The 27,710-nt window shown below is 50.4% G+C and overlaps 1 protein-coding gene across 1 annotated transcript in view; it reads left to right on the forward strand.

Annotated features, from left to right (window-relative positions):
- Positions 1-27,710, forward strand: part of LOC134741329 (exocyst complex component 7) — a 56,153-nt gene that overhangs the window by 22,995 nt on the left and 5,448 nt on the right. Inside the window, exons 11-13 of the mRNA XM_063674080.1 lie at positions 17,644-17,782; positions 19,859-20,058; positions 21,333-21,439. Coding sequence (XP_063530150.1) covers positions 17,644-17,782; positions 19,859-20,058; positions 21,333-21,439 — 446 coding nt within the window. The remainder of the gene's footprint in view (positions 1-17,643; positions 17,783-19,858; positions 20,059-21,332; positions 21,440-27,710) is intronic.

Genomic DNA, 27,710 nt, shown 5'->3' on the forward strand with positions numbered 1-27,710 from the left:
TACACGAGCATCGTCAACAACTGTCACATGCACGTGAGTATTACAGTTATCCGTTAGATGTCGCTGTACCGACCGAGACAGGTCTCTATACTATAGGTAGTTTAGTTAACAACCGTGCTGGGCGCTGCTGGCGCGCCTGCAGCGCCTGCAGCCCGACGTGGCGCGCGCACTAGCGCCCGCCGAGCCCACCGTCTACACGAGCATCGTCAACAACTGTCACATGCACGTGAGTATTACAGTTATCCGTTAGATGTCGCTGTACCGACCGAGACAGGTCTCTATACTATAGGTAGTTTAGTTAACAACCGTGCTGGGCGCTGCTGGCGCGCCTGCAGCGCCTGCAGCCCGACGTGGCGCGCGCACTAGCGCCCGCCGAGCCCACCGTCTACACGAGCATCGTCAACAACTGTCACATGCACGTGAGTATTACAGTTATCCGTTAGATGTCGCTGTACCGACCGAGACAGGTCTCTATACTATAGGTAGTTTAGTTAACAACCGTGCTGGGCGCTGCTGGCGCGCCTGCAGCGCCTGCAGCCCGACGTGGCGCGCGCACTAGCGCCCGCCGAGCCCACCGTCTACACGAGCATCGTCAACAACTGTCACATGCACGTGAGTATTACAGTTATCCGTTAGATGTCGCTGTACCGACCGAGACAGGTCTCTATACAGTCTATACTATAGGTAGTTTAGTTAACAACCGTGCTGGGCGCTGCTGGCGCGCCTGCAGCGCCTGCAGCCCGACGTGGCGCGCGCACTAGCGCCCGCCGAGCCCACCGTCTACACGAGCATCGTCAACAACTGTCACATGCACGTGAGTATTACAGTTATCCGTTAGATGTCGCTGTACCGACCGAGACAGGTCTCTATACCAGTGTTGGCCGAAACGTTAATGCAATTAACAATTAACCAGTACAAAATGAACCGTAAACTGTAACCGTCCGTTACGGCTTACGGTTCAATTTGTACTGGTTAATGGTTAATTGCAATTAACGTTCGGCCAACACTGCTCTATACTATAGGTAGTTTAGTTAACAACCGTGCTGGGCGCTGCTGGCGCGCCTGCAGCGCCTGCAGCCCGACGTGGCGCGCGCACTAGCGCCCGCCGAGCCCACCGTCTACACGAGCATCGTCAACAACTGTCACATGCACGTGAGTATTACAGTTATCCGTTAGATGTCGCTGTACCGACCGAGACAGGTCTCTATACTATAGGTAGTTTAGTTAACAACCGTGCTGGGCGCTGCTGGCGCGCCTGCAGCGCCTGCAGCCCGACGTGGCGCGCGCACTAGCGCCCGCCGAGCCCACCGTCTACACGAGCATCGTCAACAACTGTCACATGCACGTGAGTATTACAGTTATCCGTTAGATGTCGCTGTACCGACCGAGACAGGTCTCTATACTATAGGTAGTTTAGTTAACAACCGTGCTGGGCGCTGCTGGCGCGCCTGCAGCGCCTGCAGCCCGACGTGGCGCGCGCACTAGCGCCCGCCGAGCCCACCGTCTACACGAGCATCGTCAACAACTGTCACATGCACGTGAGTATTACAGTTATCCGTTAGATGTCGCTGTACCGACCGAGACAGGTCTCTATACTATAGGTAGTTTAGTTAACAACCGTGCTGGGCGCTGCTGGCGCGCCTGCAACGCCTGCAGCCCGACGTGGCGCGCGCACTAGCGCCCGCCGAGCCCACCGTCTACACGAGCATCGTCAACAACTGTCACATGCACGTGAGTATTACAGTTATCCGTTAGATGTCGCTGTACCGACCGAGACAGGTCTCTATACTATAGGTAGTTTAGTTAACAACCGTGCTGGGCGCTGCTGGCGCGCCTGCAGCGCCTGCAGCCCGACGTGGCGCGCGCGCTAGCGCCCGCCGAGCCCACCGTCTACACGAGCATCGTCAACAACTGTCACATGCACGTGAGTATTACAGTTATCCGTTAGATGTCGCTGTACCGACCGAGACAGGTCTCTATACTATAGGTAGTTTAGTTAACAACCGTGCTGGGCGCTGCTGGCGCGCCTGCAGCGCCTGCAGCCCGACGTGGCGCGCGCACTAGCGCCCGCCGAGCCCACCGTCTACACGAGCATCGTCAACAACTGTCACATGCACGTGAGTATTACAGTTATCCGTTAGATGTCGCTGTACCGACCGAGACAGGTCTCTATACTATAGGTAGTTTAGTTAACAACCGTGCTGGGCGCTGCTGGCGCGCCTGCAGCGCCTGCAGCCCGACGTGGCGCGCGCACTAGCGCCCGCCGAGCCCACCGTCTACACGAGCATCGTCAACAACTGTCACATGCACGTGAGTATTACAGTTATCCGTTAGATGTCGCTGTACCGACCGAGACAGGTCTCTATACTATAGGTAGTTTAGTTAACAACCGTGCTGGGCGCTGCTGGCGCGCCTGCAGCGCCTGCAGCCCGACGTGGCGCGCGCACTAGCGCCCGCCGAGCCCACCGTCTACACGAGCATCGTCAACAACTGTCACATGCACGTGAGTATTACAGTTATCCGTTAGATGTCGCTGTACCGACCGAGACAGGTCTCTATACTATAGGTAGTTTAGTTAACAACCGTGCTGGGCGCTGCTGGCGCGCCTGCAGCGCCTGCAGCCCGACGTGGCGCGCGCACTAGCGCCCGCCGAGCCCACCGTCTACACGAGCATCGTCAACAACTGTCACATGCACGTGAGTATTACAGTTATCCGTTAGATGTCGCTGTACCGACCGAGACAGGTCTCTATACTATAGGTAGTTTAGTTAACAACCGTGCTGGGCGCTGCTGGCGCGCCTGCAGCGCCTGCAGCCCGACGTGGCGCGCGCACTAGCGCCCGCCGAGCCCACCGTCTACACGAGCATCGTCAACAACTGTCACATGCACGTGAGTATTACAGTTATCCGTTAGATGTCGCTGTACCGACCGAGACAGGTCTCTATACTATAGGTAGTTTAGTTAACAACCGTGCTGGGCGCTGCTGGCGCGCCTGCAGCGCCTGCAGCCCGACGTGGCGCGCGCACTAGCGCCCGCCGAGCCCACCGTCTACACGAGCATCGTCAACAACTGTCACATGCACGTGAGTATTACAGTTATCCGTTAGATGTCGCTGTACCGACCGAGACAGGTCTCTATACTATAGGTAGTTTAGTTAACAACCGTGCTGGGCGCTGCTGGCGCGCCTGCAGCGCCTGCAGCCCGACGTGGCGCGCGCACTAGCGCCCGCCGAGCCCACCGTCTACACGAGCATCGTCAACAACTGTCACATGCACGTGAGTATTACAGTTATCCGTTAGATGTCGCTGTACCGACCGAGACAGGTCTCTATACTATAGGTAGTTTAGTTAACAACCGTGCTGGGCGCTGCTGGCGCGCCTGCAGCGCCTGCAGCCCGACGTGGCGCGCGCACTAGCGCCCGCCGAGCCCACCGTCTACACGAGCATCGTCAACAACTGTCACATGCACGTGAGTATTACAGTTATCCGTTAGATGTCGCTGTACCGACCGAGACAGGTCTCTATACTATAGGTAGTTTAGTTAACAACCGTGCTGGGCGCTGCTGGCGCGCCTGCAGCGCCTGCAGCCCGACGTGGCGCGCGCACTAGCGCCCGCCGAGCCCACCGTCTACACGAGCATCGTCAACAACTGTCACATGCACGTGAGTATTACAGTTATCCGTTAGATGTCGCTGTACCGACCGAGACAGGTCTCTATACTATAGGTAGTTTAGTTAACAACCGTGCTGGGCGCTGCTGGCGCGCCTGCAGCGCCTGCAGCCCGACGTGGCGCGCGCACTAGCGCCCGCCGAGCCCACCGTCTACACGAGCATCGTCAACAACTGTCACATGCACGTGAGTATTACAGTTATCCGTTAGATGTCGCTGTACCGACCGAGACAGGTCTCTATACTATAGGTAGTTTAGTTAACAACCGTGCTGGGCGCTGCTGGCGCGCCTGCAGCGCCTGCAGCCCGACGTGGCGCGCGCACTAGCGCCCGCCGAGCCCACCGTCTACACGAGCATCGTCAACAACTGTCACATGCACGTGAGTATTACAGTTATCCGTTAGATGTCGCTGTACCGACCGAGACAGGTCTCTATACTATAGGTAGTTTAGTTAACAACCGTGCTGGGCGCTGCTGGCGCGCCTGCAGCGCCTGCAGCCCGACGTGGCGCGCGCACTAGCGCCCGCCGAGCCCACCGTCTACACGAGCATCGTCAACAACTGTCACATGCACGTGAGTATTACAGTTATCCGTTAGATGTCGCTGTACCGACCGAGACAGGTCTCTATACTATAGGTAGTTTAGTTAACAACCGTGCTGGGCGCTGCTGGCGCGCCTGCAGCGCCTGCAGCCCGACGTGGCGCGCGCACTAGCGCCCGCCGAGCCCACCGTCTACACGAGCATCGTCAACAACTGTCACATGCACGTGAGTATTACAGTTATCCGTTAGATGTCGCTGTACCGACCGAGACAGGTCTCTATACTATAGGTAGTTTAGTTAACAACCGTGCTGGGCGCTGCTGGCGCGCCTGCAGCGCCTGCAGCCCGACGTGGCGCGCGCACTAGCGCCCGCCGAGCCCACCGTCTACACGAGCATCGTCAACAACTGTCACATGCACGTGAGTATTACAGTTATCCGTTAGATGTCGCTGTACCGACCGAGACAGGTCTCTATACTATAGGTAGTTTAGTTAACAACCGTGCTGGGCGCTGCTGGCGCGCCTGCAGCGCCTGCAGCCCGACGTGGCGCGCGCACTAGCGCCCGCCGAGCCCACAGTCTACACGAGCATCGTCAACAACTGTCACATGCACGTGAGTATTACAGTTATCCGTTAGATGTCGCTGTACCGACCGAGACAGGTCTCTATACTATAGGTAGTTTAGTTAACAACCGTGCTGGGCGCTGCTGGCGCGCCTGCAGCGCCTGCAGCCCGACGTGGCGCGCGCACTAGCGCCCGCCGAGCCCACCGTCTACACGAGCATCGTCAACAACTGTCACATGCACGTGAGTATTACAGTTATCCGTTAGATGTCGCTGTACCGACCGAGACAGGTCTCTATACAGTCTATACTATAGGTAGTTTAGTTAACAACCGTGCTGGGCGCTGCTGGCGCGCCTGCAGCGCCTGCAGCCCGACGTGGCGCGCGCACTAGCGCCCGCCGAGCCCACCGTCTACACGAGCATCGTCAACAACTGTCACATGCACGTGAGTATTACAGTTATCCGTTAGATGTCGCTGTACCGACCGAGACAGGTCTCTATACCAGTGTTGGCCGAAACGTTAATGCAATTAACAATTAACCAGTACAAAATGAACCGTAAACTGTAACCGTCCGTTACGGCTTACGGTTCAATTTGTACTGGTTAATGGTTAATTGCAATTAACGTTCGGCCAACACTGCTCTATACTATAGGTAGTTTAGTTAACAACCGTGCTGGGCGCTGCTGGCGCGCCTGCAGCGCCTGCAGCCCGACGTGGCGCGCGCACTAGCGCCCGCCGAGCCCACCGTCTACACGAGCATCGTCAACAACTGTCACATGCACGTGAGTATTACAGTTATCCGTTAGATGTCGCTGTACCGACCGAGACAGGTCTCTATACTATAGGTAGTTTAGTTAACAACCGTGCTGGGCGCTGCTGGCGCGCCTGCAGCGCCTGCAGCCCGACGTGGCGCGCGCACTAGCGCCCGCCGAGCCCACCGTCTACACGAGCATCGTCAACAACTGTCACATGCACGTGAGTATTACAGTTATCCGTTAGATGTCGCTGTACCGACCGAGACAGGTCTCTATACTATAGGTAGTTTAGTTAACAACCGTGCTGGGCGCTGCTGGCGCGCCTGCAGCGCCTGCAGCCCGACGTGGCGCGCGCACTAGCGCCCGCCGAGCCCACCGTCTACACGAGCATCGTCAACAACTGTCACATGCACGTGAGTATTACAGTTATCCGTTAGATGTCGCTGTACCGACCGAGACAGGTCTCTATACTATAGGTAGTTTAGTTAACAACCGTGCTGGGCGCTGCTGGCGCGCCTGCAGCGCCTGCAGCCCGACGTGGCGCGCGCACTAGCGCCCGCCGAGCCCACCGTCTACACGAGCATCGTCAACAACTGTCACATGCACGTGAGTATTACAGTTATCCGTTAGATGTCGCTGTACCGACCGAGACAGGTCTCTATACTATAGGTAGTTTAGTTAACAACCGTGCTGGGCGCTGCTGGCGCGCCTGCAGCGCCTGCAGCCCGACGTGGCGCGCGCACTAGCGCCCGCCGAGCCCACCGTCTACACGAGCATCGTCAACAACTGTCACATGCACGTGAGTATTACAGTTATCCGTTAGATGTCGCTGTACCGACCGAGACAGGTCTCTATACTATAGGTAGTTTAGTTAACAACCGTGCTGGGCGCTGCTGGCGCGCCTGCAGCGCCTGCAGCCCGACGTGGCGCGCGCACTAGCGCCCGCCGAGCCCACCGTCTACACGAGCATCGTCAACAACTGTCACATGCACGTGAGTATTACAGTTATCCGTTAGATGTCGCTGTACCGACCGAGACAGGTCTCTATACTATAGGTAGTTTAGTTAACAACCGTGCTGGGCGCTGCTGGCGCGCCTGCAGCGCCTGCAGCCCGACGTGGCGCGCGCACTAGCGCCCGCCGAGCCCACCGTCTACACGAGCATCGTCAACAACTGTCACATGCACGTGAGTATTACAGTTATCCGTTAGATGTCGCTGTACCGACCGAGACAGGTCTCTATACTATAGGTAGTTTAGTTAACAACCGTGCTGGGCGCTGCTGGCGCGCCTGCAGCGCCTGCAGCCCGACGTGGCGCGCGCACTAGCGCCCGCCGAGCCCACCGTCTACACGAGCATCGTCAACAACTGTCACATGCACGTGAGTATTACAGTTATCCGTTAGATGTCGCTGTACCGACCGAGACAGGTCTCTATACTATAGGTAGTTTAGTTAACAACCGTGCTGGGCGCTGCTGGCGCGCCTGCAGCGCCTGCAGCCCGACGTGGCGCGCGCACTAGCGCCCGCCGAGCCCACCGTCTACACGAGCATCGTCAACAACTGTCACATGCACGTGAGTATTACAGTTATCCGTTAGATGTCGCTGTACCGACCGAGACAGGTCTCTATACTATAGGTAGTTTAGTTAACAACCGTGCTGGGCGCTGCTGGCGCGCCTGCAGCGCCTGCAGCCCGACGTGGCGCGCGCACTAGCGCCCGCCGAGCCCACCGTCTACACGAGCATCGTCAACAACTGTCACATGCACGTGAGTATTACAGTTATCCGTTAGATGTCGCTGTACCGACCGAGACAGGTCTCTATACTATAGGTAGTTTAGTTAACAACCGTGCTGGGCGCTGCTGGCGCGCCTGCAGCGCCTGCAGCCCGACGTGGCGCGCGCACTAGCGCCCGCCGAGCCCACCGTCTACACGAGCATCGTCAACAACTGTCACATGCACGTGAGTATTACAGTTATCCGTTAGATGTCGCTGTACCGACCGAGACAGGTCTCTATACTATAGGTAGTTTAGTTAACAACCGTGCTGGGCGCTGCTGGCGCGCCTGCAGCGCCTGCAGCCCGACGTGGCGCGCGCACTAGCGCCCGCCGAGCCCACCGTCTACACGAGCATCGTCAACAACTGTCACATGCACGTGAGTATTACAGTTATCCGTTAGATGTCGCTGTACCGACCGAGACAGGTCTCTATACAGTCTATACTATAGGTAGTTTAGTTAACAACCGTGCTGGGCGCTGCTGGCGCGCCTGCAGCGCCTGCAGCCCGACGTGGCGCGCGCACTAGCGCCCGCCGAGCCCACCGTCTACACGAGCATCGTCAACAACTGTCACATGCACGTGAGTATTACAGTTATCCGTTAGATGTCGCTGTACCGACCGAGACAGGTCTCTATACCAGTGTTGGCCGAAACGTTAATGCAATTAACAATTAACCAGTACAAAATGAACCGTAAACTGTAACCGTCCGTTACGGCTTACGGTTCAATTTGTACTGGTTAATGGTTAATTGCAATTAACGTTCGGCCAACACTGCTCTATACTATAGGTAGTTTAGTTAACAACCGTGCTGGGCGCTGCTGGCGCGCCTGCAGCGCCTGCAGCCCGACGTGGCGCGCGCACTAGCGCCCGCCGAGCCCACCGTCTACACGAGCATCGTCAACAACTGTCACATGCACGTGAGTATTACAGTTATCCGTTAGATGTCGCTGTACCGACCGAGACAGGTCTCTATACTATAGGTAGTTTAGTTAACAACCGTGCTGGGCGCTGCTGGCGCGCCTGCAGCGCCTGCAGCCCGACGTGGCGCGCGCACTAGCGCCCGCCGAGCCCACCGTCTACACGAGCATCGTCAACAACTGTCACATGCACGTGAGTATTACAGTTATCCGTTAGATGTCGCTGTACCGACCGAGACAGGTCTCTATACTATAGGTAGTTTAGTTAACAACCGTGCTGGGCGCTGCTGGCGCGCCTGCAGCGCCTGCAGCCCGACGTGGCGCGCGCACTAGCGCCCGCCGAGCCCACCGTCTACACGAGCATCGTCAACAACTGTCACATGCACGTGAGTATTACAGTTATCCGTTAGATGTCGCTGTACCGACCGAGACAGGTCTCTATACTATAGGTAGTTTAGTTAACAACCGTGCTGGGCGCTGCTGGCGCGCCTGCAACGCCTGCAGCCCGACGTGGCGCGCGCACTAGCGCCCGCCGAGCCCACCGTCTACACGAGCATCGTCAACAACTGTCACATGCACGTGAGTATTACAGTTATCCGTTAGATGTCGCTGTACCGACCGAGACAGGTCTCTATACTATAGGTAGTTTAGTTAACAACCGTGCTGGGCGCTGCTGGCGCGCCTGCAGCGCCTGCAGCCCGACGTGGCGCGCGCGCTAGCGCCCGCCGAGCCCACCGTCTACACGAGCATCGTCAACAACTGTCACATGCACGTGAGTATTACAGTTATCCGTTAGATGTCGCTGTACCGACCGAGACAGGTCTCTATACTATAGGTAGTTTAGTTAACAACCGTGCTGGGCGCTGCTGGCGCGCCTGCAGCGCCTGCAGCCCGACGTGGCGCGCGCACTAGCGCCCGCCGAGCCCACCGTCTACACGAGCATCGTCAACAACTGTCACATGCACGTGAGTATTACAGTTATCCGTTAGATGTCGCTGTACCGACCGAGACAGGTCTCTATACTATAGGTAGTTTAGTTAACAACCGTGCTGGGCGCTGCTGGCGCGCCTGCAGCGCCTGCAGCCCGACGTGGCGCGCGCACTAGCGCCCGCCGAGCCCACCGTCTACACGAGCATCGTCAACAACTGTCACATGCACGTGAGTATTACAGTTATCCGTTAGATGTCGCTGTACCGACCGAGACAGGTCTCTATACTATAGGTAGTTTAGTTAACAACCGTGCTGGGCGCTGCTGGCGCGCCTGCAGCGCCTGCAGCCCGACGTGGCGCGCGCACTAGCGCCCGCCGAGCCCACCGTCTACACGAGCATCGTCAACAACTGTCACATGCACGTGAGTATTACAGTTATCCGTTAGATGTCGCTGTACCGACCGAGACAGGTCTCTATACTATAGGTAGTTTAGTTAACAACCGTGCTGGGCGCTGCTGGCGCGCCTGCAGCGCCTGCAGCCCGACGTGGCGCGCGCACTAGCGCCCGCCGAGCCCACCGTCTACACGAGCATCGTCAACAACTGTCACATGCACGTGAGTATTACAGTTATCCGTTAGATGTCGCTGTACCGACCGAGACAGGTCTCTATACTATAGGTAGTTTAGTTAACAACCGTGCTGGGCGCTGCTGGCGCGCCTGCAGCGCCTGCAGCCCGACGTGGCGCGCGCACTAGCGCCCGCCGAGCCCACCGTCTACACGAGCATCGTCAACAACTGTCACATGCACGTGAGTATTACAGTTATCCGTTAGATGTCGCTGTACCGACCGAGACAGGTCTCTATACTATAGGTAGTTTAGTTAACAACCGTGCTGGGCGCTGCTGGCGCGCCTGCAGCGCCTGCAGCCCGACGTGGCGCGCGCACTAGCGCCCGCCGAGCCCACCGTCTACACGAGCATCGTCAACAACTGTCACATGCACGTGAGTATTACAGTTATCCGTTAGATGTCGCTGTACCGACCGAGACAGGTCTCTATACTATAGGTAGTTTAGTTAACAACCGTGCTGGGCGCTGCTGGCGCGCCTGCAGCGCCTGCAGCCCGACGTGGCGCGCGCACTAGCGCCCGCCGAGCCCACCGTCTACACGAGCATCGTCAACAACTGTCACATGCACGTGAGTATTACAGTTATCCGTTAGATGTCGCTGTACCGACCGAGACAGGTCTCTATACTATAGGTAGTTTAGTTAACAACCGTGCTGGGCGCTGCTGGCGCGCCTGCAGCGCCTGCAGCCCGACGTGGCGCGCGCACTAGCGCCCGCCGAGCCCACCGTCTACACGAGCATCGTCAACAACTGTCACATGCACGTGAGTATTACAGTTATCCGTTAGATGTCGCTGTACCGACCGAGACAGGTCTCTATACTATAGGTAGTTTAGTTAACAACCGTGCTGGGCGCTGCTGGCGCGCCTGCAGCGCCTGCAGCCCGACGTGGCGCGCGCACTAGCGCCCGCCGAGCCCACCGTCTACACGAGCATCGTCAACAACTGTCACATGCACGTGAGTATTACAGTTATCCGTTAGATGTCGCTGTACCGACCGAGACAGGTCTCTATACTATAGGTAGTTTAGTTAACAACCGTGCTGGGCGCTGCTGGCGCGCCTGCAGCGCCTGCAGCCCGACGTGGCGCGCGCACTAGCGCCCGCCGAGCCCACCGTCTACACGAGCATCGTCAACAACTGTCACATGCACGTGAGTATTACAGTTATCCGTTAGATGTCGCTGTACCGACCGAGACAGGTCTCTATACTATAGGTAGTTTAGTTAACAACCGTGCTGGGCGCTGCTGGCGCGCCTGCAGCGCCTGCAGCCCGACGTGGCGCGCGCACTAGCGCCCGCCGAGCCCACCGTCTACACGAGCATCGTCAACAACTGTCACATGCACGTGAGTATTACAGTTATCCGTTAGATGTCGCTGTACCGACCGAGACAGGTCTCTATACTATAGGTAGTTTAGTTAACAACCGTGCTGGGCGCTGCTGGCGCGCCTGCAGCGCCTGCAGCCCGACGTGGCGCGCGCACTAGCGCCCGCCGAGCCCACCGTCTACACGAGCATCGTCAACAACTGTCACATGCACGTGAGTATTACAGTTATCCGTTAGATGTCGCTGTACCGACCGAGACAGGTCTCTATACTATAGGTAGTTTAGTTAACAACCGTGCTGGGCGCTGCTGGCGCGCCTGCAGCGCCTGCAGCCCGACGTGGCGCGCGCACTAGCGCCCGCCGAGCCCACCGTCTACACGAGCATCGTCAACAACTGTCACATGCACGTGAGTATTACAGTTATCCGTTAGATGTCGCTGTACCGACCGAGACAGGTCTCTATACTATAGGTAGTTTAGTTAACAACCGTGCTGGGCGCTGCTGGCGCGCCTGCAGCGCCTGCAGCCCGACGTGGCGCGCGCACTAGCGCCCGCCGAGCCCACCGTCTACACGAGCATCGTCAACAACTGTCACATGCACGTGAGTATTACAGTTATCCGTTAGATGTCGCTGTACCGACCGAGACAGGTCTCTATACTATAGGTAGTTTAGTTAACAACCGTGCTGGGCGCTGCTGGCGCGCCTGCAGCGCCTGCAGCCCGACGTGGCGCGCGCACTAGCGCCCGCCGAGCCCACAGTCTACACGAGCATCGTCAACAACTGTCACATGCACGTGAGTATTACAGTTATCCGTTAGATGTCGCTGTACCGACCGAGACAGGTCTCTATACTATAGGTAGTTTAGTTAACAACCGTGCTGGGCGCTGCTGGCGCGCCTGCAGCGCCTGCAGCCCGACGTGGCGCGCGCACTAGCGCCCGCCGAGCCCACCGTCTACACGAGCATCGTCAACAACTGTCACATGCACGTGAGTATTACAGTTATCCGTTAGATGTCGCTGTACCGACCGAGACAGGTCTCTATACAGTCTATACTATAGGTAGTTTAGTTAACAACCGTGCTGGGCGCTGCTGGCGCGCCTGCAGCGCCTGCAGCCCGACGTGGCGCGCGCACTAGCGCCCGCCGAGCCCACCGTCTACACGAGCATCGTCAACAACTGTCACATGCACGTGAGTATTACAGTTATCCGTTAGATGTCGCTGTACCGACCGAGACAGGTCTCTATACCAGTGTTGGCCGAAACGTTAATGCAATTAACAATTAACCAGTACAAAATGAACCGTAAACTGTAACCGTCCGTTACGGCTTACGGTTCAATTTGTACTGGTTAATGGTTAATTGCAATTAACGTTCGGCCAACACTGCTCTATACTATAGGTAGTTTAGTTAACAACCGTGCTGGGCGCTGCTGGCGCGCCTGCAGCGCCTGCAGCCCGACGTGGCGCGCGCACTAGCGCCCGCCGAGCCCACCGTCTACACGAGCATCGTCAACAACTGTCACATGCACGTGAGTATTACAGTTATCCGTTAGATGTCGCTGTACCGACCGAGACAGGTCTCTATACTATAGGTAGTTTAGTTAACAACCGTGCTGGGCGCTGCTGGCGCGCCTGCAGCGCCTGCAGCCCGACGTGGCGCGCGCACTAGCGCCCGCCGAGCCCACCGTCTACACGAGCATCGTCAACAACTGTCACATGCACGTGAGTATTACAGTTATCCGTTAGATGTCGCTGTACCGACCGAGACAGGTCTCTATACTATAGGTAGTTTAGTTAACAACCGTGCTGGGCGCTGCTGGCGCGCCTGCAGCGCCTGCAGCCCGACGTGGCGCGCGCACTAGCGCCCGCCGAGCCCACCGTCTACACGAGCATCGTCAACAACTGTCACATGCACGTGAGTATTACAGTTATCCGTTAGATGTCGCTGTACCGACCGAGACAGGTCTCTATACTATAGGTAGTTTAGTTAACAACCGTGCTGGGCGCTGCTGGCGCGCCTGCAACGCCTGCAGCCCGACGTGGCGCGCGCACTAGCGCCCGCCGAGCCCACCGTCTACACGAGCATCGTCAACAACTGTCACATGCACGTGAGTATTACAGTTATCCGTTAGATGTCGCTGTACCGACCGAGACAGGTCTCTATACTATAGGTAGTTTAGTTAACAACCGTGCTGGGCGCTGCTGGCGCGCCTGCAGCGCCTGCAGCCCGACGTGGCGCGCGCGCTAGCGCCCGCCGAGCCCACCGTCTACACGAGCATCGTCAACAACTGTCACATGCACGTGAGTATTACAGTTATCCGTTAGATGTCGCTGTACCGACCGAGACAGGTCTCTATACTATAGGTAGTTTAGTTAACAACCGTGCTGGGCGCTGCTGGCGCGCCTGCAGCGCCTGCAGCCCGACGTGGCGCGCGCACTAGCGCCCGCCGAGCCCACCGTCTACACGAGCATCGTCAACAACTGTCACATGCACGTGAGTATTACAGTTATCCGTTAGATGTCGCTGTACCGACCGAGACAGGTCTCTATACTATAGGTAGTTTAGTTAACAACCGTGCTGGGCGCTGCTGGCGCGCCTGCAGCGCCTGCAGCCCGACGTGGCGCGCGCACTAGCGCCCGCCGAGCCCACCGTCTACACGAGCATCGTCAACAACTGTCACATGCACGTGAGTATTACAGTTATCCGTTAGATGTCGCTGTACCGACCGAGACAGGTCTCTATACTATAGGTAGTTTAGTTAACAACCGTGCTGGGCGCTGCTGGCGCGCCTGCAGCGCCTGCAGCCCGACGTGGCGCGCGCACTAGCGCCCGCCGAGCCCACCGTCTACACGAGCATCGTCAACAACTGTCACATGCACGTGAGTATTACAGTTATCCGTTAGATGTCGCTGTACCGACCGAGACAGGTCTCTATACTATAGGTAGTTTAGTTAACAACCGTGCTGGGCGCTGCTGGCGCGCCTGCAGCGCCTGCAGCCCGACGTGGCGCGCGCACTAGCGCCCGCCGAGCCCACCGTCTACACGAGCATCGTCAACAACTGTCACATGCACGTGAGTATTACAGTTATCCGTTAGATGTCGCTGTACCGACCGAGACAGGTCTCTATACTATAGGTAGTTTAGTTAACAACCGTGCTGGGCGCTGCTGGCGCGCCTGCAGCGCCTGCAGCCCGACGTGGCGCGCGCACTAGCGCCCGCCGAGCCCACCGTCTACACGAGCATCGTCAACAACTGTCACATGCACGTGAGTATTACAGTTATCCGTTAGATGTCGCTGTACCGACCGAGACAGGTCTCTATACTATAGGTAGTTTAGTTAACAACCGTGCTGGGCGCTGCTGGCGCGCCTGCAGCGCCTGCAGCCCGACGTGGCGCGCGCACTAGCGCCCGCCGAGCCCACCGTCTACACGAGCATCGTCAACAACTGTCACATGCTCGTGAGTATTACAGTTATCCGTTAGATGTCGCTGTACCGACCGAGACAGGTCTCTATACTATAGGTAGTTTAGTTAACAACCGTGCTGGGCGCTGCTGGCGCGCCTGCAGCGCCTGCAGCCCGACGTGGCGCGCGCACTAGCGCCCGCCGAGCCCACCGTCTACACGAGCATCGTCAACAACTGTCACATGCACGTGAGTATTACAGTTATCCGTTAGATGTCGCTGTACCGACCGAGACAGGTCTCTATACTATAGGTAGTTTAGTTAACAACCGTGCTGGGCGCTGCTGGCGCGCCTGCAGCGCCTGCAGCCCGACGTGGCGCGCGCACTAGCGCCCGCCGAGCCCACCGTCTACACGAGCATCGTCAACAACTGTCACATGCACGTGAGTATTACAGTTATCCGTTAGATGTCGCTGTACCGACCGAGACAGGTCTCTATACTATAGGTAGTTTAGTTAACAACCGTGCTGGGCGCTGCTGGCGCGCCTGCAGCGCCTGCAGCCCGACGTGGCGCGCGCACTAGCGCCCGCCGAGCCCACCGTCTACACGAGCATCGTCAACAACTGTCACATGCACGTGAGTATTACAGTTATCCGTTAGATGTCGCTGTACCGACCGAGACAGGTCTCTATACTATAGGTAGTTTAGTTAACAACCGTGCTGGGCGCTGCTGGCGCGCCTGCAGCGCCTGCAGCCCGACGTGGCGCGCGCACTAGCGCCCGCCGAGCCCACCGTCTACACGAGCATCGTCAACAACTGTCACATGCACGTGAGTATTACAGTTATCCGTTAGATGTCGCTGTACCGACCGAGACAGGTCTCTATACTATAGGTAGTTTAGTTAACAACCGTGCTGGGCGCTGCTGGCGCGCCTGCAGCGCCTGCAGCCCGACGTGGCGCGCGCACTAGCGCCCGCCGAGCCCACCGTCTACACGAGCATCGTCAACAACTGTCACATGCACGTGAGTATTACAGTTATCCGTTAGATGTCGCTGTACCGACCGAGACAGGTCTCTATACTATAGGTAGTTTAGTTAACAACCGTGCTGGGCGCTGCTGGCGCGCCTGCAGCGCCTGCAGCCCGACGTGGCGCGCGCACTAGCGCCCGCCGAGCCCACCGTCTACACGAGCATCGTCAACAACTGTCACATGCACGTGAGTATTACAGTTATCCGTTAGATGTCGCTGTACCGACCGAGACAGGTCTCTATACTAGTTTAGTTAACAACCGTGCTGGGCGCTGCTGGCGCGCCTGCAGCGCCTGCAGCCCGACGTGGCGCGCGCACTAGCGCCCGCCGAGCCCACCGTCTACACGAGCATCGTCAACAACTGTCACATGCACGTGAGTATTACAGTTATCCGTTAGATGTCGCTGTACCGACCGAGACAGGTCTCTATACTATAGGTAGTTTAGTTAACAACCGTGCTGGGCGCTGCTGGCGCGCCTGCAGCGCCTGCAGCCCGACGTGGCGCGCGCACTAGCGCCCGCCGAGCCCACCGTCTACACGAGCATCGTCAACAACTGTCACATGCACGTGAGTATTACAGTTATCCGTTAGATGTCGCTGTACCGACCGAGACAGGTCTCTATACTATAGGTAGTTTAGTTAACAACCGTGCTGGGCGCTGCTGGCGCGCCTGCAGCGCCTGCAGCCCGACGTGGCGCGCGCACTAGCGCCCGCCGAGCCCACCGTCTACACGAGCATCGTCAACAACTGTCACATGCACGTGAGTATTACAGTTATCCGTTAGATGTCGCTGTACCGACCGAGACAGGTCTCTATACTATAGGTAGTTTAGTTAACAACCGTGCTGGGCGCTGCTGGCGCGCCTGCAGCGCCTGCAGCCCGACGTGGCGCGCGCACTAGCGCCCGCCGAGCCCACCGTCTACACGAGCATCGTCAACAACTGTCACATGCACGTGAGTATTACAGTTATCCGTTAGATGTCGCTGTACCGACCGAGACAGGTCTCTATACTATAGGTAGTTTAGTTAACAACCGTGCTGGGCGCTGCTGGCGCGCCTGCAGCGCCTGCAGCCCGACGTGGCGCGCGCACTAGCGCCCGCCGAGCCCACCGTCTACACGAGCATCGTCAACAACTGTCACATGCACGTGAGTATTACAGTTATCCGTTAGATGTCGCTGTACCGACCGAGACAGGTCTCTATACTAGTTTAGTTAACAACCGTGCTGGGCGCTGCTGGCGCGCCAGGCACTTGCACTGTCACATGCACGTGAGTACCGAACTTACTAAACAATGGCTGTTATGACCTAGACAATATATACTTATGTTAATGGCAAACGTCAAATGCCAAACAACAAACGTAAAGGACGCACTTATGTTGTAGAAGAAGATGAATGTGTGGATGTTTGAGTTATGTGTTGTTGAAACTTAGTGGTACCTACTCTCATTACATTTCCAAAGGTCTGTAAGATTATTCTGGGGTAGCAAGGCTCGGAACCGGTTTATAAAAAACCGGTAAATAACGGTTTATTTCGGTTTTCCGTCGAACTTTCATAAGAACGCGATCATATCAAGAACTTTATTGTAACCTAAATAGACTGGTTTATTCTACGAGTGCCTTAACGCCCAGCCGGCCAGGTGGTGTGCTGCGTAAATAAAGACACCGACATAGGAAGACATCGGTTTTTATTGTTCTAAACCGGTTTATCTGACAATAATTTTGTGAAAACGTTCTCCTAAAAAACAGTTTAAAAATAACGGTTTTACGAGCGAAACCGAAATTAAAAGTTTGCACTAATAGCTCTGTTTTAGTCTGTAGAAACTTTATTAAACATGATGTTAAAACATTTTCATTAAGGAAACTGTAAGTCTAGCTTTAAGAAAATTTCCAGTGTTATGTATAACTAAAAGACTGTTTGTTTCTTAAATAAATAAATAAATAAAAGGTTTTGCGCCAAATACACATTACATGTCCGATCCGATATCGGAAGTCGGAAGGAAGTAAAATGTAAGATATTTGTCAAAGGACTGTTTCATTTCAAACATAGACAGAGTCCTTCCGACATCCGATATCGGATCGGACAATGTGAAAACGCTCTTAGACTGACAGTTTTGTTGTTGTTCCTCAGTGCCTCAAGTCGCTAGAAGAGTGGGTGTCGGGTCTCCGCAGCGACACGTTCGCGGGCGCCGTGGACGGCACCGTGCACCAGCTCGCCGTCGCCGCGCTCGCGCACTGCCACACGCTGGCGCGACATCTGCAGACCATAGGTACACCAATCTGTCGAGAGATGGCGCCACCTCCGATATAGAAATCATGAATCATGACTCATGACTATGTGCCGGAGTCAAGTGAAAAGCTAATGTGACTTTCTCGAGCAAAAGGTACCACATCGTCGCCTGCCATAAGGACGCGGACAGGTTATTCGTATAAATATACGAGCAAATTTCGTCCTTATGGTAAGCGACAATGTGGTACCTTTTAATTAAGAACGTCACAAATACTTGCTTATAACGTACCACGGATAACACCGTGCTCCAGCTCGTGGTCGCCGCGCTCGCGCACTGCTATACGCTGGCGCCACATCTGCAGACCATAGGTACACCAATCTGTCGAGAGATGGCGCCACCTCCGATATAGAAATCGCTAACGTTTTGTCGTCGTGGAATCATGACTCATGATCTATGTGCCGGAGTCAAGTGAAAAGCTAATGTGACTTTCTCGAGCAAAAGGTACCACATCGTCGCCTGTCATAAGGACGCGCTGACAGGTTATTCGTATAAATATACGGGCAAATTTCGTCCTTATGGTAAGCGACAATGTGGTACCTTTTAATTGAGAACGTCACAAATACTTGTTTATAATGTACCATGGATAGCACCGTGCAGCAGCTCGCAGTCGCCGCGCTCGCGCACTGCCACACGCTGGCGCGACATCTGCAGACCATAGGTACACCAATCTGTCGAGAGATGGCGCCACCTCCGATATAGAAATCGCTAACGTTTTGTCGTCGTGGAATCATGACTCATGATCTATGTGCCGGAGTCAAGTGAAAAGCTAATGTGACTTTCTCGAGCTAAAGGTACCACATCGTCGCCTGCCATAAGGACGCGCTGACAGGTTATTCGTATAAATATACGAGCAAATTTCGTTCTTATGGTAAGCGACAATGTGGTACCTTTTAATTGAGAACGTCACAAATACTTGTTTATAATGTACCATGGATAGCACCGTGCACCAGCTCGCGGTCGCCACGCTCGCGCACTGCCACACGCTGGCGCCACATCTGCAGACCATAGGTACACCAATCTGTCGAGAGATGGCGCCACCTTCGAAATAGAACGCGCTAATGTTCGTGTCGAAAGTGGAATTAGAACCGAGACACGTAATTTAGATTGCTTGGATATTTGTGGTTTGTGTTTGGTTGCAAGTAGGGGTAATAACCCCGGTAGGGGGGTGGGATTGTTAATATTAATAAGGAAATATTAATATTAATAAGCTATATGGAAATAGCGCCTTACTGACAAGCGACAATTTGCCCTTTTGGTTGAAAATGTCACAAATCTTTTATAGGATACATTTCGGAGACTGTGCCGAGGAACTTCACAACCTTATTCCTCCGTCCCATTTTTACCATCGGACCACAAGACAAACGGCACTCCGGCATTGCTTCATGGTAGGAACTCCAAAAATACGCACGAAGCGTTTTGCTTCCACATTTCTTATGCGAACTGCCAAAGAGTGGAACGCCCTGCCCGAGTCTGTGTTTCCGCATGAGTACAATTTGGGGCTCTTCAAGACAAGAGTTAATAGGTATCTCATAGGTAAGCGTGCTCCACCGTAGACCACATCATCACTTACCATCAGGTGGGATCGTGGTCAAACGCCTGCCTATTCATCATAAAATAGTACATTTTACAACTAGTGTGAAAAGACATTTCACACGTGTTGTAAACGAAGTTTTTAATACAATTGCGAAAAAATAATAAATTAATATATCATTAGTAGAATCATACCACCAAACCAAACCAAAACCAAAAGTACCTATACAGCTATACTTGAGCTGCCGCAGCCCGCGATACCTTCATACTCGTGCGCGCCCCGGCCGCGGCCGCCGCGGGCCCGGCGCGGGTTGCTCAACGACACCGAGGAGTAACGAGTGAGGCCCTGGTACCTGCTCAAGCTAAATTCAATTTTAACTGCGTTTCGAAAGTATAGTTTTGAACTAAAAAGTAAAAAGCACTAGTTCGAGAAATTGAGCTTCTCGCACGCTACGCAGCCACATAAAGTACCACTTTTTGAGCAACTGTATTAAAAAAATATATAAAAAAAATGGTCTCCGGCAGGCCCGGCGCTGGGTACGGAGCCCGCGTACGCGCGCGCCGCCGCCGCGCTGCCCGCGCCGGACCGCGGCGCCGCGCTGCTCGGCCTCTACGTGCGCAAGGTGCTCGCGCAGCTCAACCTGGTGCTGCGCAACAAGAGCGAGCAGTATCCTGACGCTCTGAAGGCGATATTTCTGCTGAACAACACTCTATACTTGCTGCAGGTACATTTTAAATGGATATGTGAGCCTAGTACTCATTGGTCACTCAAACTTCCGCTATTATGACGATTCTTCGCGTCTAGCACCTGCTCGCGCAACTCAACCTAGTGCTACGCAACAAATATCCTGATGATCTGAACGCGATTTTTCTGCTAAACAACACACTCTATATTTGCTTCAGGTAATTTTTAAATAGATATGTGAGCCTAGTACTCATTGGTCGCTCAAACTTCCGCTATTATGACGATTATTCGCGTCTATTTGTGCAAGGTGCTCGCGCAACTCAACCTAGTGTTGCGCAACAAGTATCCTGACGCTCTGAAGGCGATATTTCTGCTGAACGACACTCTATACTTGCTTCAGGTAATTTTTAAATAGATATGTGAGCCTAGTACTCATTGGTCACTCAAACTTCCGCCATTATTTATTTATTTAAACTTTATTGCACAATAAAAAATCACTGAACCATAGGGCCAAACGGAAATATTATGACGATTCTTGGCGTCTATATGTGCAAAGTGCTCGCGCAACTCAACATAGTGCTGCGTAATAAAAGCGAGCGGTATCCTGACGCTCTGAAGGCGATATTTCTGCTGAACAACACAATATCTCCAGGTACCTACTTATTTAGGCGGTTATCACGCTGAATGCGATTCGCACGTCGCTCTGAAGTTTGAGCGAGACAACGCTATGCGCATATTGTAGCGACATCCCGGTTGCACATCGGAGCAACGTACGAATCACATTGTGATAACTGCCTAACGAGTATAAGTGAATGTAGTAATTCTTTGAAGCTCAATTGACCATTATGTGACTTTTATTGCCCTCTAAGCCGCTCAATTGACCAATATGTGATTTTTCTTGCCCTCTAAGCCGCTCAATTGACCAATATGTGACTTTTCTTGCCCTCTAAGCCGCTAAATTTTTTACTTTTGGAATAACTCTTATTAATATAACCATTAGTAGGCTTATTTTGATCGCTCGATTGATCGAAGCTTTAACCTCTTTCAAATGATACCCCACTTGATCTAGTATAACTAGACTGAATTTCCTCCCCCCCCCTTCCATATTGGGTCTGGTTCTGGGTTAGCCTTTTATCTAGTAATTATGTTTATATTTGTGGTATTTTCTATAAAATGGGACCTTATTGTCGATCGCGCTTACGCCATTATTAACGACGCTCCGATATAAATACAATGCCGCGCGACGCTGTGCGGCGTATGCGCCATCGACAATAAGGTCCCTTTTCATAGAAAATGCCCCATTTTATGTCATAGGGCTTGCAGCGCAGTGGATTGGTCGAGGTCTTGATGACGGTAGAACCAGACTGCGAGGCCACCTACCGCGACATGATACACGAGTACAAGAACAACTACCTGCAGAGGTAGGTACCTACCTGTGATAAGATATGTATATAACTCAGCGGGAAATGGGAGGATTTTTAAAGTTTATCGGGTACCTACAGTACCGGCCAAAAATCACCTTTGAGTGTTTTCCTCCTCCTCCATATTTTTACGGTACAACTTGTTTCATATACTTTAGTCTAGTAGTATTCATTTGTACGGGCGATGAGAAAAATTTATCTCATGTATAATGGTTTTTTCATAGAGTTTTTTTTAATGTATTGTTAACTTCATTTTTAGTGTTCCGTGCAAAACTTTGTTTTGACAAACGGAACACTTATGGGATCACTTCGGTCTTGCAAATCAGTTTAATGCGTTTTTCTCAGAGACCGTTTGACGTAGATACCTAAAATTTGAAATAGTTATAGCAATTACCACCACTAATATTGTAAATAAGTCAAAACCGATTATTTCTTATTTTAAGGGGAAGTTTAGGGGACTGAGAGGGGTAACCAGATTTTTTATTTCATTTGTAAGAATCGTGTGGGGTACCATTAGAAAGCTTGCAAAAAATTGAGTCGATGGACTGATTTTGACTTCATTTTAGACTGCAGTAGTTTCGATAAAAAATGCATTTAAAGTTGCAAGTTTTGATACAAAAATATTCGCCTCTGTCCTGTGGATTTTCGCAAAAACTATAGCTAACAGGCAGCTAACCAGACAATAACCAACTAAAACGAGCATGAAGACGGCGGGAAAATTATCAGGATAACGTAACCTTTACTAGTTTTTTTACTGCAGCCTGATCTTAGGTTACTTAGGGAATCAGTACTTAGTAATTCTGTACTTTACAATGGTTGACCCTAAAAAAACAACCTTATTCGAATAGAAATAAGTTTAAATTTGGAACGGGATTTTTCACATATTTAAGTCATTTAGTAAATTTGTTTGGAGGGTCGCAAGTATTGTGATGAGTCCTGGTTCGCCGCACTCGCTGACAAGAGGCAAAAACGACGTAAAGACGTTTCAGTACCGTTTTCCGCAAGCTTCTCTTGTCAGGCCTGCGGTAGGCCATGTCGGTTTCGCATCGGTCTTTTTAGCCATCAAAAACGGTGTCTCTCCGGTGTTACACCATAAATCGTCTGCAACAGACGATAAGGCCAATGATGAGAGTTACTAAATCGTAGAGAGAGAGAATATTAAATTAATTTATCTAGCTAAATTAATTTAATATTTATTTAATAGTGTTGATGATTTCAAATTTTGACTATGACTGACAGTTCAGTATCTGATTAGTCAAATTATACTGTCGAGTTAAGTAAACCTGGATAAGGGTTGTGTGATGGACAGATATGATTTAGGAACTTAATACATATTACAGATTAATGGTCATTTATACAATTTGGTACAAAACAGGTTCATGGCAATAATGTATGTAAATAAATAAATAATTATTTCAAATTGATTGCAGTTAAAACTAGTTTTTTCTTTTCGGGAAAACGCATTTTCACTAGGTGAATCTAGTTTATACGTATGGCATTCTGTTAAACAAAAGCCATTATTTCTTTTGTGTGAGCGCGTGGCATTTGTGCCTGCACGCGTGGCCAATTGTGTGTGAGCCTCAGGCACAAAGGCCACGCGCTCACACAAAAGAAATAATGGCTTTTGCTAACAGAATGCCATTGTTAGTACAGGTAAGTGAACGAGCTCAGTAGAGATAGCGTTAACTATACTGTATGTTTAAAGGTTGGCTTAGTTTCATTTATAAAACACACGCACACACACACAACAACTTATACCATAAATAAGAGCCCACGTTCTTATAGAAGAGGGACAAGTTCTACTTTGCACTTTATAAAGTATAATTGCTGGTACCTGTTCTTGTTTCGTGCATTAAAAATATAATAAAATAAATAAATCGTTTTTATAGAAGAGGGACAAGTTCTACTTTGCACTTTATAAAGTATAATTGCTGGTACCTTGTTTCGTGCATTAAAAATATAATAAAATAAATAAATATTTGGGGACAATCTTACACAAAGTCTTAGTTTAAAGTGTTTATTATTTGCTTACAATTTTAGACGGTACGCATGATAAAGATATTGAAAGGAGAGTGAGTGCTGGAAATCGCGTGAATGGGGCACTTAACGCTTTTATGAGCAGCCAGAAGGTGTCGCAAAAGGCACGGTTGGCTGTGCATAGAGGGGTGCTGGTGCCTACACTTAAGTATGGTAGCGAAAGTTGGGTATGGCAGAAGAGGCATCAGAGCCAAGTGAATGCAGTGGAAATGAGAGCGTTGAGAAGTGTATGTGGGGTGAGATTACAAGATAGAATTAGGAACAGTGTGATAAGGAAAAAGTGTGGACTGAGCGAAGATGTAGTGACAAAAATTGAGAAAGGTATGTTGAGATGGTTTGGACACGTGGAAAGAATGAGTGAAAGGAGGCTAACAAAGAGAGAGGAGAAGGGAGAGGTAGAAACGGGAGTTGGAAGGGGCAGACCTCGGCGGACTTTCTCTAATCAGATCGGGGAAATCCTGAAGAAAGGCCAGGTCAAGAGCACCCTAAACCGGCGAGCGTGTATGAGGAATGTTATGAAAGTGAAGGAAGCGAAAGAGGTATGTCAGGATCGTAGCAAGTGGAAATCCGTGGTCTCTGCCTACCCCTCCGGGAAATAGGCGTGATTATATGTATGTATGTATGTACAATTTTAGAATACTGGATGGTTTACAAAAAAAAAATTGTCTGAACACTGCTGTCAGTCATTTAATTCAGATTGAAGTGCTGGAGTGATTTAAACAGTAATAACAATATTGATCTGGGGGCACGGTAAATTACCCCCAACCCTTTTAATTAGGGGATGGAAGATTGTCATAAGCAACTTACAAAAAGAAGTGAAATCCCACCAAAAACATTTTCATGTAAAATGTTGCCAAGACGAAACCGTAAGGCTCGCACTGTCAAAAAGTTATCAGATCTCATGTAGAGCCAAGCTTCTAACTCTACAAACCCTAAATTCACAAATTACACCTTAGTCAAAATATGTGGCTTGGCCGTTTCGTTACTACAAGAATTATTGTAATAATAAAAAATAACGAATAGTGAATAACTTTTTCACCTTACGCCCATGTGACGCAACGACATGAAAATGTTTTTGGTGGGGTACAATTTCCTTAAAAAATATCATTTCTTCACTGTATTTTAGTCTAATACAGCGTAATATAAAGTAAAACATTCAAGTGCAAACTTATGATTATCAATTTCGAGTTCAGCCACATATGTGCCTTTTTGATTTTTTACCACCATAGCGAAAAAAATTTTATCGATCATATCTATATCTACTTCCTTTAATGGATATAATCCCTTGCTCAAATAACATGATTTCCAAAAAGTTAGCCCGACAGCGAAGAAAAGTACTTTAGACATAAAATTACGGCATTTGAGGTGTTTCATATTAAGAAGCCACTTGTTATTAATTTGTGCACGTCTCAAACGGAGCTGGCCACTTTTGTCGCGATCATCAACATCTTCAAAAACGCGCACATTGCCTCTTATTAATCGTCTTCCCTTCTGATTATTGTAGTATGTTTCTATAGTAGCGTTAATAGGACTGTATTTAGCGTATGGTAGCACAGTTTCGCTGCATTTTGTAATGTTTATAATTTCAGCCTTTACTTGCTCGGACCAACTTTCTTCGAAGCGGGCTAAAAATATTAATACCACGTATGTTAACATTTTTGGAGTTACGGATATGAATATAGTAATATAGAAATTTGCAGGCAAGGAAATGTGAGTGTTATGCACCAACTGGCGACTAAATAATGATGCATATTTGATGGCCTAGTGACAAGGATCATTCGGATTGGAATCGGTCAAATGCCGGAAACTGGTGATTGATTTGTAGTGCATCAATGCACTTCTTGCCATTATGACTATATAATGATACTGAAATATTGGTAGGTAATTTAATTTGCATTTGAGTAGTTTTTAATAAACGTTGGCTATTAGAGCCCGAATTGGGAGGATATTTAAAGTTTATCGGGTATAGATTGTGTCTGCGCGCTGTCTACGCTGTGGCAATGGGTATATGGGTAACGCTGCCAATTCACTTTGTGGTTTGTTTTATTTATTTATTTTATTTTTATTACATACATGGAAAACCAACAGCTTTAAACATTTCTACAAGCTACAATAGAATTACAGAGGCAATTACAGGTTCTCACTTATAAAACTTGTATATTACAGGACATTTTCGTTTAGCACCGTAGCAAAGAATGTCTTACACGCTGAAGAATGTCTAAAAATAGTATTTTATATTGAAACTAAACATATTTCACAGTCTCCTGAGATCTGAGATATAAGTTTCAAAGGATGGCTTAGTTTCATTTATTAAAAAAATGTACACACACACAATACAACTTATACCCTATAACCCACGTTCTTCTTGAATAGGGACAAGTTCGCCTTTGTACCTTCTAAACTATAATAATCATTAAATCAACCTTATCGACAACCGACAATGTGGTACCTTTTAGTTGAAAACGTCACGTTTGTACACTATCGGCGATAGTAGGGATGATGACACATGTTGAATTTTATAACAAAATCTAGTAACATAGATAGCAAATGAGCAATTTATCACAATAATGTAGATATTAAAATAATATAAGGAAATAATACAAAAAGTAGATTTGAAAGTTTTAAAATTTAAGTATTTTTTCAACTTCCAAAAAGGAAAAAAGTAAGGGTACCATTCGATTCCTTACATTTTATCCAAAAAACGGCAACTATATACATAAACGCAATATTTCACCGACAAAAACGTAATTTTCTTATTTTGTCCATACATTCAAAATGGGCTCTCAGTGAACTTGACGTCACGTTCACTTATCGTTTTGTTTGGAGCGTTTCGCGAGTGAAGTACGACTGTTGGACTTTGACCATCATATCTGACTTTTGTATAGCTTTAAATGCAATGGGTCCCATATAGACATTTGATCCTAAAAATAAACCTGATCGATTGATAACATTCATGAAAATTTGTCGTTTAGCTTTCGTAAAATAAAAATAAAATAAAATAAATAAATATTTGGGGACAATATTACACAAAGTCTTAGTTCAAAGTGTTACTTGCTTACAATTTTAGAATACTGGATGCTGGATGGTTTACTAAAAAAAAATATTGTTTGAACACTGCTGTCAGTCATTTAATTGAGATTGAAGTGCTGGGGTAGTTTAAACAGTATTGCTACAATTTCCTTAAAAAAATATAATTTCTTAATTCACTCTGTATTTATATAGTATAGGTCGTAATATACAGTAAAACATTCAAGTGCAAACTTATCATTATCAATTTCGAGTTCAACCACATATACGCCTTTTTGATTTTTTAACAACATAGAGAAAAACTTTTTATCGATCGTATCTATATCTACTTCCTTTAGTGGATATAATCCCTTGCTCAAAGAACATGATTTCAAAAAAGGTATCCCTAAAGAGTAGAAAATTACTCTACTCATAAAAGTGCGGCATTTGAGGTCTTTCATATTAATTAGCCACTTGTTATTAATTTGTGCACGTCTCAAACGGAGCTGGCCACTTTTGTCGCGATCATCAACATCTTCAAAAACTCGCACATTGCCTCTTATTAATCGTCTTCCCTTCTGATTATTGTAGTATGTTTCTATAGTAGTGTTAAAAGGACTGTATGTTGCGTATGGTAGCACTGTTTCGCTGCATTTCGTGATATTTATAATATCAGCCCTTAATATTTGTTCTGACGAACTTGGTCCGAAGCGCACTAAAAATATTAACGCCACGTATATAAACATTTTGGGTGTAATGTGTACCGTGTAACGTATACGAATAAAGTAAATGTAAAGGCAAGTAAATACAACTTAGTTATAGATGTAGTTGCAACTGACGACTAAATAATGATGCGTAGGTATTTGATGGGTTATGAAATGGAATATATAATCACTTAAATTGTATTAATTTATAGGAAACATTGAAATGATGCTGAAATATAATTTGCATTTGAGTAGTTTTTAATAACCGTTTTTAATAATAGTGTTATTCAATTGCCGACAATATTTCCGATTGAGAGAATATTCTCGGTAATGTTACGGAAACAGTACCAAAACTGGCAATTTATCTAAAAGCGCGTGTTTTTTGTATAGAAACTAGATTTTTTTCTAATGATGGAATATTTTAGAAATACAAGGTTCCTTATCCTTACGTTAAAACCAGGATCATTTCACTTGAATTTCATGAATTTTTCGTAAATTTCCATAAATTACCGTAAAATTCTCAT

Source organism: Cydia strobilella, chromosome 5, assembly GCF_947568885.1.
Source record: "Cydia strobilella chromosome 5, ilCydStro3.1, whole genome shotgun sequence".
Lineage (NCBI taxonomy): Eukaryota > Metazoa > Arthropoda > Insecta > Lepidoptera > Tortricidae > Cydia > Cydia strobilella.